Here is a 13,111-nt window from a genome sequence, read left to right as displayed (position 1 = left end):
TTTGTAATCACATGTGTGTTAGATTCGTGGTAGTATAGCTGACGGTGACAGGATCACGTTTTCGAATTAATTCGTAATTTTATAAAAAAATCGATGTGCCTAAGTGTAATACTCTAATCGTTGTAAATGTATGTAAATGTATAGTTATATTAAATGTCTCAAGTTCGGTTGGAGCACAACGGCGGCTATAGCTCGTGTAAAGTTTATCTATTTAGCAGTTTTATTGTATTGTGGTGGTAAAATCGTTTTTTGAGACAATAACTTCTTAAATTGCATATGTGCAGTTTTTAATTTCTCTTCTATAACTTATCTACGTAAATAATTGTATTATTACTCATTGCTGTGGTTTATTATGCGAATTATTATGACATTTTTGTGAATTAAAAAATTTGTCACTTTTCAAACTAGCGTTGTACTGATTAGCTACGATTTTTTCTATGGAAAATTATTTTTTTTACAGTTTTCACGTGAAATTTTATTGTGAACACGTAGTAAATGTATTGATGTCAAACACTAGCTAATTAGAATATGAAAATTTTCCGTAGCACGTCAGACTGCTTTTAATTGAAAAATTTAGAGTTTTCATTTTCTTTGTGTAACAAATCTATATGTATTCGAATTTTAGATACTAGCGCCACCGCTGCGTTGCGGTGCTTCTGTGTACTTACATTTATTGGGTATATTATATTTGCATGTAAATCATCAATTTTCGACGAGTATGACTATATGATGGGTAAACGGGTAGATGTGTAGACTTGATTGTGATATCAATAAACATTTTCATACGAGCATCCAAATGTTGTTTCATTTTACATATTTTAGGGCCTGTCCCGCCAAATTTTAAATTGTCTAATAACAATGCAATGTGTAAAATATGTGATGGAAAGTGACGTCATTTTTAAATTAACTGATTCTCTAGCAACCAGTGGTGGGACCGGGCTCTTAATCTATTATTTGACTTTGGTTTCCTAGAATATTGTACATATATCTACTTGATTTTCAGGGATTTATAAAAATAAAACACATAAATAGTATGAAGTAAGCTTTTTTTAACTAGTAAACTTTTTATACATTATACAAATTATAAATACACAATAAGACTCGATACACAATAAAACATATTAGAACATTGGCCGAAGTATGTACAAAGGTTCGGATGTTCGCGCCCAAAGGCAATGCTGCCTCGCGACTGCCGGCTGCCGTCGGTTTACACTGGCGAGACATTCGTTAACTTGTTAACTTATTGTACGAATCTTTAGACAGTGGAAACGAACGGTTATTTGGCACTACATTTATATACAACGTACACTGAAGACTACGGACCACATCTTTTTATATTATTTCTATGACGCCAGTGTTATTTCGCATTTATTAAAGGAAATTACTTTTAAATTAGAAATAACGGTAAATGAAAATATTTGTACTTTCTATAAAATGTTAATTGTTTTATGCATTAAAACAACATTTCAATAAATTAATTACAAAGTGATTATGTAATTACAGTTGTGGCGACAGTGATATTCTGTTACAATAAAACAAATAAAATAATTGATACAAATAGTGTTGTTAAATTAGTTTTGCAGTAATTTAAATAACCTGTTCGTTTTATTGAAATTGTGGCATTTTTGACATGATATTGAAATGGCGATAGTCCGCAGTGTTCGTTGTTTTTTTGCCTCAGAAGCTTATATTTATTTTTTTGTTTGTATCCCTTACAAAGTGCAGTCGACGCACTTACTAACAATAAATACACTGGTGTTGCCATATTTACAGTGCCGTCAGCGCCCTCTGTACACGCATTACTCTATGTTTAAATAATTTGATGTATTAAATTGTTTCTCATTGCCTCAACAGGGATACAGTTTTCTTCGCTACCATTTTGTAGCATATTTAAATAATGACATTTGCGTACAGTTAAATTATCTTCTGAGATCATATTTAATACATCACAGGTGTTAACAGAAATAAATTAAGATCGTGACGTAATCAGTGAGCTGAACATCGAGTGTTGCCATCCCCAATTAATCTAACTTAAAAATCTTACACTTATATGACATTATTCTTTGTTTTTAATATATTTAAACACGATCGAACATAGCAACCCCGTTGAAAACTTACGATCGATATTGTGATGAAAATCCGACTTTAATAAGCTTATTTGCTCAGATATTTTTCAAAACAATCTAAATGTCGCCTCGAAAACAAAGGTTATATATTGTTATTTTTAGAATAAAAATTCGTCAAAAACGATTATAAAGGTTTTAGACGATTATTTATAATACACTAACATTTTATAATAAAATTAGTTGGTAGTTTAGTTAAATAGTGTAACATACGTATATTATTTTTTTATAAAAACATCTATTCCATGTCTGTAAACAATAGCGACATCTGTCTGCGAGGCGACACAAACACATTTTATAAATTTCACAAACTTCAAAAAACTTCTTACAAACAAACTTAATCAATTAGAACGATTACAAAGGTAAAAATGTCTATAACAGGCGTTTTATAAATATTTTAATTTTGTTATCGTCAAATAGTCAAAATAAGAAATTCATTAGAAAACATTTCATTACGACCGAGGCCTTGTCAAGTTAACTCTTAACTTTGGTTTAACTGCGACAAATTTAACTCGCTCCAAACACATTTAAGACTAAACCGAATGAATTCAAATGATGATAATGATTGTCTTTTAAAACGTAGGCCGCGACTCTCCTAACTAAAACTGAAATGATATAATTTGTACTGAAACAGAGCCGCGGCCACACGACGCCATCTAGCGCCGGCAAACGCCATTCGTAAAACTATCCTGGTAAAATAAGATATTTGTAAGAACAAAAACAAATTCTTTATAGAATATCCATCAAAATGCAACAATAAAACGAATTAACCTGTGAAAGGCTACACTAAATGTTTCTAAACACAAATACTCAATTATCCGTTTAAATAAAATTTTGTTTTTTTAACTTATTAAATATTATTGGCAAAAATAAAATCAAATTTTGTTGCGTACAACAAAATTACCATTTTGAGTATTTGTATTTTACTACTCTATATCGTTTCCGTTGTTCTTCGTGTCCCCCCATGCGCCTGCGCACTAGGGGGACGCAAAAAGCCCGCAACAAACACACGTCGAAAATATTCTAACGCATTTCGACTGAAATCTAATTCCCGCCAACGTTATAACATTTTCAAAGTGAAACATTTATTACGTTACTTGCACTCATCAGAAATAAATCCAAACCTTAAAATATACTCCATTCTAGCCGTAAACTTAGCACTTAATCTATTATAACTTAATTAATATGTCAAAGAGATCATAATAAACTTAAAACTACGTCGCACTTCCATATTGCATGTGGTTTTGTGAGAAAAATTGCCTATTTGACTGCATTCTACTAGTAACAATTGTATTAACATATATTGTTCTCTTTCTTTTTCCTAAAGAATAAGAGAAGACAGTATATTTTAACAAATTGTTCGACAGTAAAAACGTACAGTAACGGATACAAGTTTTGAGATAATATTCCGTTGAGCGTTGAATTTAGTGTTGTACCGAGTGAAACTATAGAGAAATTAAATGAATCCTAAAGTATAATGGTTGAAGTTATCTTACAAATAACTTAAATATATCGCCGGAACACGTAACGTCTGGCATAGAATAAATAGATATAAAATAATGCACACTGCTTGTCACCCGGGTTGAGTTAGTCTTACACGGGTTAACATTGCACGTGGATTGCAGTTGCCGAGGCCCCGGCTACGGGAGGGGCCTAGCTGGACCGTTTGAAGTGCGTCTGGTTGAGCCGGGCGACCTTGGGAGGGCGTATATGTGCCCCGTGTCCGCACTCATGTTTGTGCACTGAAGGGGATTTCTTGCCATTGCTTGCTGTCCTCTTTCGGGGCTTCAGGAAATCTGGAAAGAGACAAAAGGTCATAAGAACAATGGTAATTATAACTCTGGGTTAGGGTGCGTTGCCCTAAGGATATTAAAGATGTCGTAAAAGTAGGAGGCGTCAACCTATTCGTTAAGACAGTTGTGGGGTACGCAGTAAGGCGATTTGTCCCGACAGTTTTACGATTCCTTCCAAAAGAATAGCGACATAAAAAGTACCCTCAAATGTTAGGGTGACCATTACACGAATTAATAAAAACTGCACTTAATTTTACTAAGTATAGTAGACAGATGGATTAAACGAAGTTATAGATAATTAACTTTTCATCTTATCAATGGTAAGTAAAATTTAATAATGTCTTATTATAATTTTGTTTCTAATACATTACAAAGGGCAACATCCTACCATAAATATAAAAATGGCCACCCTATCTCTGACTTATTTTGTACCGAAATCCTTTTAAAATTGGTCGCAAGCGGCGGGCCCTTTGTAGTCCTTTTTGAATTTGAAAAAAGTCTATGACCTTAATAAGTATAAAAGTTTTACGAGTTTTTTACTACTGTTTAATCTGCGTTGTAATGGCTGAAGGCTGTGATACTGCAAAGGGGACACACTGGGTACGCTTTACGGACAATTCACAGAACATTTAGATAAACACTAGCTTTCGCCCGCGGCCTCGTCCTCGAGGAATTAAATGAAATCAAAAAAAGGTCTATGTTTTCTTCCAGACTATCCTCCACGTCTAACAAATTTCATCGAGATCCGTTCAGCAGTTTAGGCTACAAAGTCTAACAAACATCCATTCATCTAAACTTTCGCATTTATAATAGTAATAAGATTACATCTAATAAATTTAGAATATGAAACTAACATAAGAGGTTGAATTATAAAGAAATAATAGATAAGGATGACTGACGGTCGTCTCCCGTCTGAGTAACGACATGGCAACACGCTCAAGGCCACGTTTCGCGCCTTACCACTATATTAATATAACTCGACTGTTTTAAATTAACATTTGAAACGTAATTATTTAAGTCAGTATAACGTTATTTTTGCCGCAGATCTGTCTTGAAGTCTCCCTAAGTATAGATTTCTTACTCTCTTAATGACCAATTAAAGACCCCTAAGAACTTAGTATGACAATAATTGAAAACAACAATTAGATTCATTTTGTAATAGTATGGCACAAACATTTACAAATTCTTACGTAAAAAGATTAAATCAATTTGTAATAGAAAAGGCGCCAAAGTTTTTTTCAATAAAAAGCGCGCGATCTTTTAAGATTGTTTGGTAAAGCGTCCCCACAGATAATATCGATCTGAGACAGTGCGAAATAAACTTAAAAAGGCCAATCCGATGTGTCTGCAGTAAGAACTATGTCAGTGACGTCGCAAGGCCCAAGGTCGACCGGACCACGCCGATCTCGGTTCCCGCCAAATCAAACCACGTGGATACTGGCCAGCTATTTTTGTCAACTACATAACAAGATAATAAATTCTAAATGGATTACAAAAAAAACGAGTTAATTTCTGTCACAAAAATATGTTATCTAAGAAGGAAGATATCTCGAAATAGTAAAGGAAAAAAACGAATTGATAGAAATTCAAATGTGTTATGTAAGTAAAAACATGCTTGAAATCTAACCTCTAAAATTTTTTTTAGATAATTATTTCGATTTCATTACATTTTGCTATAATTAATCTACTCGTAGATACTGAAATCCGGAGAAAATACTTTCATTCGATTACGCAATAGTTTGCCGCCAAACGTTCAATGAAGCGTTTCCCGCCATTTCGCGTTAGCTATTACACGACTGAATTCGAAAGAGTATTACATCGCCTACAATATGATCAATGTACGACATCTTTATTTTAGCCGGGTTATACGGTTGGACTGAAGTAAACATGCGGGTGTGCGTAAACAAAATGGCCTTGGTGGATCAGCGCGTGCGCCTAGCGATGATTTTGTACAAACAACTCACACACGCGTACAACACTCGTAACTCGGAGATTATTAATCTTTTATCGTATTTAGGCTGAAAAGAAAATAATACAAGACAGAAGCGGCGCGAAAAAAACTAAAATATAACCTGCAAACTGATCCTAGAGTGCGATTTAAAAACTCGAGAGATTTAATACACAAATTGCTATTTAAATTTGCAGAATTATTCAATAACATTTTTTCATTTGATTCAGTGGTAAGTGTTGCCAACAAGGTGCTTCAATCGAGTGGTCCAATGGCCGGTTTTATTGAACGCGAGAGGAGAGCCGTGGTTATTTTGGTCGACCTAAATATCTGCGGGCGAACGACGCCCTCTCTTTCGTACCACTTGTTTACCAGCGTACAGAACAATTTGCTACAATTTGCGGTCCCTACTCACCGTATGTCATTGCGATCATGCGTGTAACTTTGAACAAGTGAATATTTTCATGTCTGTTTTACTTTTTTAAATACACAAAACATATTTTTATAGTATGTTTCGAGCATTGTTGACAACTCTGTCAGTATATTATGTTGGCAACATTTCTAAAACTAAATATATAACGAATTCAACGCACGAATTCAATATACATCCGTCTCTCGTCCTTCCATTACACGAACGGAATCCTTGAGTGGGAAAAATAAAAGCAAAACTAGAAACATGAAGGTTCTCGTGAGGTTTTTTGAGTCACGCTTTACGAAGCGAGGGCGTGAATGTAGAAGTAATTTTAAGGGTTGTTTTGTCACTACCCTTTGTTATTAGCCGCTTATAATGACGATACACGACAAAAATGAAGTAATGACGTGACAGAAATATTGTGAACAGAATATTTTCTATACTTTTTATTTTCTTGTTGAGTTTTCGAAAGCAACCATGACAGATATGTAAAGTTTTGTACGCCAATTATGAGTAAAATATAAGTATACAATAATATCTACTACATTAAAAAACCAGGAAGGATTAAAAAATATTACTTTGAAAGTAAATTCCATTTCAAAGAACTTTAAGAAACGTATTCTTGTACTGAAGCTCTGTAACAAAGAACGCTTAAGACAGATGTTGCGAAATGCAAGTATTGTGGAAAAAAATCGCATAACATTGGTTGTGGCTTTAAAAATAAAAAACAATTTGCTAAAGAACCAACTTTTCAATGTTAACAAACCCGTGACGAATCGTGACGTCGGTAAACAATTTGAGAACAGGAGAGAAACTTGTAGGCGGGCGTAAAATTGTGAATGTAAACTCACCAGCAGACAGAACCCACGCAATAGCGGTTTCACATTGAATTTGCGACGTGTAAGCTTTTTTGAAAGTAGATTGCATAACACTAGACAGGGGTTGTAAACATTTTTTTAATATAACTTTTATTACTTCCACTTTGATATACCACAGACACATGCTACATGACCAATCACAAGTTATAGTTAATTAAATGATAATAAATGCATTTTTTCCTGATAAATGTGGATTTAAAATGTTGGTAATCCCTGCCACTTGTATTGACAAATGTGACTCATTTCTTCATTGTGGTAAAACTCGTATGACGTGTGCCATTTGTCGGGTCACACCGAAACACGTCTAAACCTGATCGGGCATGGTCGCTACGAGCTTAGTATGATTGTATGGGGGGGAGGGGGGGGGGTTAAGAAAAACTGGCGCTGATTTGTGAGGCGTAGGCGGCGTCCAAACAGGTTGCCTCGGAGCCCTAGCGCGATGCTTTTTATTTTATTTATATTCCAGGGCTGCTATAATTGGGTGAACGGTGCTACAGCTGTCATATCTTGTACAATTTGTTTACTGAGAATGTGCCACGGACGTGTCATACATCATTACATGTTTTTTTTTCTTACGCTATGTAATTTACCCGATATAGAATACGACAAAAAACTTGTAATATACAAGCTTAGTGTGTCAATGATGTTGGAAGATATTGCATACTATTGTACTCAAATATTTGATAGGAAACGTCAATTACAATACGTATAAGATCTGTAGGGAATGCAAGCTCGCATTGTGATTACGAACCAGTTCCCAAATATCCAGGTCAAGTGAAAGGCGAGTTGATGTCAAAACGACGGTCGCGGATACGGTGCGTGCTGAGGCCAGGCAAACGCCAACGCCTCCATTCATAGCTCACAAACTGTTTATGTTCTACTGAACTAAGTTTATATACCACGGCATAATATGTGTCATGTTTACTAACTTTCGATTATCATATTAACTACTACATGTTGCTCTCGACTTCGCCCGCATGAATTGAAAAAATATTGTCTATGTTACTCATAAACAAATTACATTTCTAACGGTGAAAGAATTTTTAAAATCTTTATAATATTAATATAGAAAATGTATGAACCCAATCATAATAAAAAAATATTTGTCATATGGTCAGTATCTTTTACGAAAATTATTGTGAAAAATACGCAGTTGACAACCCTAGTCTAGTGCAACTGGACGATAAAGATAAAAAAAAGTAACAAAAAGGTCGCACCGTACGTAGCTACGTATAGTGCCGGCTACTGGTTTTTAGTGGAAGCCTAAACAAATAAGTGACACGGCACCAGGTAACTTTGTATCCCCTTTAACATTTGTTAAATATTATCTTGATATACTTTATCGCTCATAGACCCGCGCTTTACTTTTAATGTTAATGTACCGTTATTTAGTGTTTGTTTTGAATTAATAAACTTGTCATATTAATCGGAGTTGCGAAAATTTTTTTACAATTAAACAATTTATTGGTTAAAAAAAAGTTTGAATACTACTTTTCTCGAATGACATTTTAATTTAAAACAAGCTGTTCCCGTCCGAAATTATAAAAACTTTATTTCATTGTTTACAATTTCAATTGCATGGGTCAAAATTACCGTTACCATAAATAACCTTGCTTCCTTAATGTTAGCTTCTTGTAGTTTATGGCCCCTTCCCCACATCAATTTTTTTTTCTCAATTGATTTACATTAATTGAGAAAAAAAAATTGATTGAATGAAATGAAAATTGAAAAATTGATTGATGAATTATAAAATATATAACCTAAGCGTGTTGAAGTGTAGGGCTTTTATTAAAGAAAATAATATTCAAAAATATGCTGTGATTGCTGACATCGTACGCCACGAAGTAGTGTGTTTACGCTTTATTATATTAGTAAAGTATAGATAAGTTCAAGTAAGTCTTATATATATATATATAGCATTTAACAAACAAAGTAATAGTATACAATCAAAGATAATTAGGAATTCGTGGCACATTAAATAAACATGTCCATTTAGGTGTTTCGTTTGCATGAGCGAACAATGGTGCGCTTGCGCAGGAAATTGCGTCGCAGTCGGTACCATTATAGACAACTGAGTCACGGGACAAAAGCGATTTATTAACCTATTTATACTGCTTGTACAACAAACGCGATATTGTTGGTAACTTTCCCTCTCATAGACGATCAGTTCCACTGATGTACAAAAACATTTTATCTCACAGATGATGTTTTGTTTAAATGTTATGGCAGTGAAACCTTACGTTTACATTTTCATTTGTTTTTATACTCGAAGTTGACTAAGTTATTTTGCATTTTTAAATTTTCATTTTGAATAATATGTTTTTTAAAGTAGTTGTCTTTTGTCTGGTCAATTTTTTTTAAAATGTTTATTGTACAGACGAATAATGTTACACTTAGGTCCTTCGTTAAGCGTTTTTACAGCGAACGAGAGCAATTTGGGCAAACCTAGGATCTAAATCACACGGCTAATTGTTACCTAGATCTATATTATTTGTGTATGCGATACTCCGCAATTATTTAGATTACATCTTCGTAAAATGATGAATTGATGCTTCGCTTTTGGGTTTGGAAATTACATGTTTTAGATAGTCATCTTGAAAATAATTTTTATGAAAACTTAAAGATTTAAGTCGACTATTGTTTAATTTAGGAGTCTACGGTATTTTTGCCCGATGCGCACATGAGCTACTGAGATTAAAAAACCCACTTTATTTGCGTTTTTTAATGAATAAAATTAACATTACATAGGTTGTATGACAATATAGTCAACGACCCTTGTCCTCAAGTTGAAATATTGCGAAACATTTTGTTTGTAAAGGTCTATAACATCAACTTGACCTATTTAAGTGAATCGTGTGAACGTAAGTTCGAACACAGCTATAGGCAAATATTGCGTGTCTAAAGTAAATACATACTTCGTACTTTCGCGTGCACTTGACAGAAAAGTTTTGGATTCCTGTAAGATAACGCGTGATAGCGTTTTGACATGTTTGCTTTGGTTTCGTGAAGCAATGTCATGGGTGTGTTATTCCTTCGGATTTGATAAATCTGGCATTTAGAATCAATATTTGCGAGATTGTTGTTATGCAGATATTTGGTAACGGTTTGTTGAAACATGTTTGCATATTGAAGTACAGTTTATTGACTTGTTAAAAGTACGTAAAAAGTTGTACTAATACAATTTTTATCCGCAACTTTGACTTGAAAGTTCGTTTTACTTTGGGTAAAAGTTTTTACAACGACCTTACATTCAAGTACTTTCAAGTGTAAAAATTAAAAGTTTTATTAAAAATAATCGAAGTACAGTTATATATAACGTTGCATTTCGTGTGCAAAAAGCCCATAAAACCGTTAGAATAAAATTGCTATATAATTCAATCACACACGGAACAGCGAACGTGTCTGATTTGCGTTGTAAACTTTCATTGGAGTGCGGCCATTATAGAAACTTAGAAACTCGTACGTAACTGTGAAAGTGAGGGAGGTGTTGCGGCCATTGTCGCGTGTTGAAACGGAGCACTGGTTACCGTCCACTCGCTGGCAATAACAACTTTAACTGGATTTATTGCACCAAACATTGGCATAACGGCCAGTTTCAGTTGCGTTTAATTCCGCCCACAGTTACGATTATACATGTAACCTAAAAGTCTATAGTCTAATTTATTTTGTCTAATTTCTTATCATCGATAGTATTAGGCAAGTTTTTGCCAGCTACATTGCTAAGACATAGAGAACGTGAGTACTCTTATGAGTGTAATTAGGCACAGCGTAACTTAGATTTCCGTTTTATTATAACATTCATGTTATTTCTGAATGGCCTCACTCTCACTTAAACAGCGAGAATGTTAACGTTTATTAACCATTTAAAGGTTATTAAAATGCTACATATTAATACAAGGTTATCCAGTTGCGTTGGTATTTAAAAATACATGAAAGAAGTCGACGACGGTTAGAGTTGTAAGAATTTTAAATTGAACTTTAAATTTTATATGATAACTAGCTATTGCTTGCGACTTCGTCCCCGTGAAATTAAAAAATTTAGAAAATATTACTCACTGATAAAATAGCTTTTTAACGGTGAAAGATGTTTAGAAATCGGCCCAGCAAATTTTGGTATATTTCAATACATACAAAAATACATCTTTCCTCTTTATAATATAGATAAAAAAGATTTCAATAAGTATCTTAGAAAGTATAAGAGTCGATGTACTTTTAGCTTTTAATTCGTTGTTTATTCCTTTTTTGATCCCTTTCAAGGTGAATAATTTTCTCGTTCGAATTTAAATTGCAGTGTAAGTTAAGAGTGTCGAAATATCACGAACAGAGATAAATACACTGTCACGAATACAGACTTAAAGCATTTATTAACTGCTAAAAGGAGAGCTAAAGTTTTTTTTTAAATGTATTTCCTTTGTGTGTTTTATCTCAACAACACTACAGGAAATTAAGGTATTTTGTACAATACAATAAATAATTATTTCTCAGTAACATGTCTACATAAGTACAGCAGATTTTTATCATGAATTGCAGTTTTCTGTGCGTTTTCATTGTCTAAATAAATGTCCCTATTAAGTCGTAAGAAAATTTATGTTTTACAAACCACCTCTTTGTTGAAATCCTTGGTAAAGGAACATATCATCCCTCTCGTTTATTAGATAAAAAAACAGGGATAACAAAATCAAATTTAGTGTAACATGTTACAGGTCGAGTAGTGTGGTTAGGAATTGTTTCGATGTTACGACATGAATGTTCGCAGTGTATCATTAACGTCAGTATGCACCCTTATTAAACTTTCTAGCCATATTGAAGTCTAATTGATGAATAAAAAAGATTTTAATTAATTCATCCATTCTCTCTACGGGTAGCGTAATCTTTAATGCGAAGTTTCTACGATAAAAATAAATAAAGCGCACGACAAGCAAAAAACCAATTTAATATCCTGTGCGTTTTTTTGTGTTCAACTTTTTGCAATGAAGCGTATAAGGAGTCGGATGCATATGTAAGTACTAGACGAGGAATAATGAAGCCCAGGATAGTGTTCAAGGTGTAATTGAAAATATTGTAACCATAATTTAATTCTTATTTTAGAACCATTTATTTGTAACAATATATCAGAGTTTCCATTATAGCTTTTAAAGTACTAATGATGAGAAATTTGAGTTTCTATCTTACTTCTTATCTAATTAACATTAGAAATGCGAAAATTTAGATGGATTAGAGTTAGCCGAACTTAACAAAATTGCTGAAGGAATCTCGATATCTATGTACTTTTTTTTAATTTTATTTTAAGGGGATGGAGTCGCGGGCGAATGCTAGTATAACTGCAACTAAGCGTTTCTAAGAGTTGTTCAAGATATCTAAACTTTGTTTAACTTTCTCACATTCATTTAATATTCATAGACATAATCTGAATTCATAAATGTAGATCGGACTGCACTTCCTTGTACACAGTGTATATTTGATGTTTGCTTTTGTAAACGTAGCGCTGCCTTGTCTATGGTAATTCAAGGAGTTATGTCTGTATTTATTAACGCTCTACTGTTATTTACACTGTGCTGCGGGTTACTGTAAGACCGGTGTTAAGACTATTTGGTCCTTTTATTGAACAACTCTACGAAGACAAAACTTTTCGTAAAATATCAAAAATTTTGTCAATAAAATTAAATGTTTAGGGTTCACTACATTTTTGTTTATTTCTCCAAGCGATTACGTGTATAGAATTAAATAATAATGTCCGTCATTATCTTACAAATAGAGTAAAGTTAATAATTGTTTATACTAAACTGATATTTTCCCATAAATAAACAATAGTATTAAAAATTATTGTATCATTAAGCGAAATCCATCAATATGTTTAAACGTGTTAATTGTTTGTACAGTGGAGACGGCCTTAATCACGGGATAATAGAGCACCTATGCATCGGCGAGATGAAAGCGGTTCCCAGCCGGCGGACATC

The 13,111-nt window shown here is 33.5% G+C and overlaps 1 protein-coding gene across 2 annotated transcripts in view; it reads right to left on the bottom strand.

The window, feature by feature from the left end:
• Nucleotides 1-1,029: 1,029 nt before the first annotated feature.
• LOC106105524 overlaps nt 1,030-13,111 on the bottom strand; it is a 40,268-nt gene continuing 28,186 nt past the window's right edge. For both annotated transcript variants that reach the window (XM_013285890.1, XM_013285891.1), the window contains exon 3: nt 1,030-3,919. In XM_013285890.1, coding sequence (XP_013141344.1) covers nt 3,777-3,919 — 143 coding nt within the window. In that variant the 3' untranslated portion in view covers nt 1,030-3,776. The remainder of the gene's footprint in view (nt 3,920-13,111) is intronic.

This window comes from Papilio polytes, unplaced genomic scaffold, assembly GCF_000836215.1.
Source record: "Papilio polytes unplaced genomic scaffold, Ppol_1.0 DF822845.1, whole genome shotgun sequence".
NCBI classification, from domain to species: domain Eukaryota; kingdom Metazoa; phylum Arthropoda; class Insecta; order Lepidoptera; family Papilionidae; genus Papilio; species Papilio polytes.
Note: the sequence above shows the minus strand (reverse complement) of the source record. Positions and strands in the feature narration are given on the sequence as shown.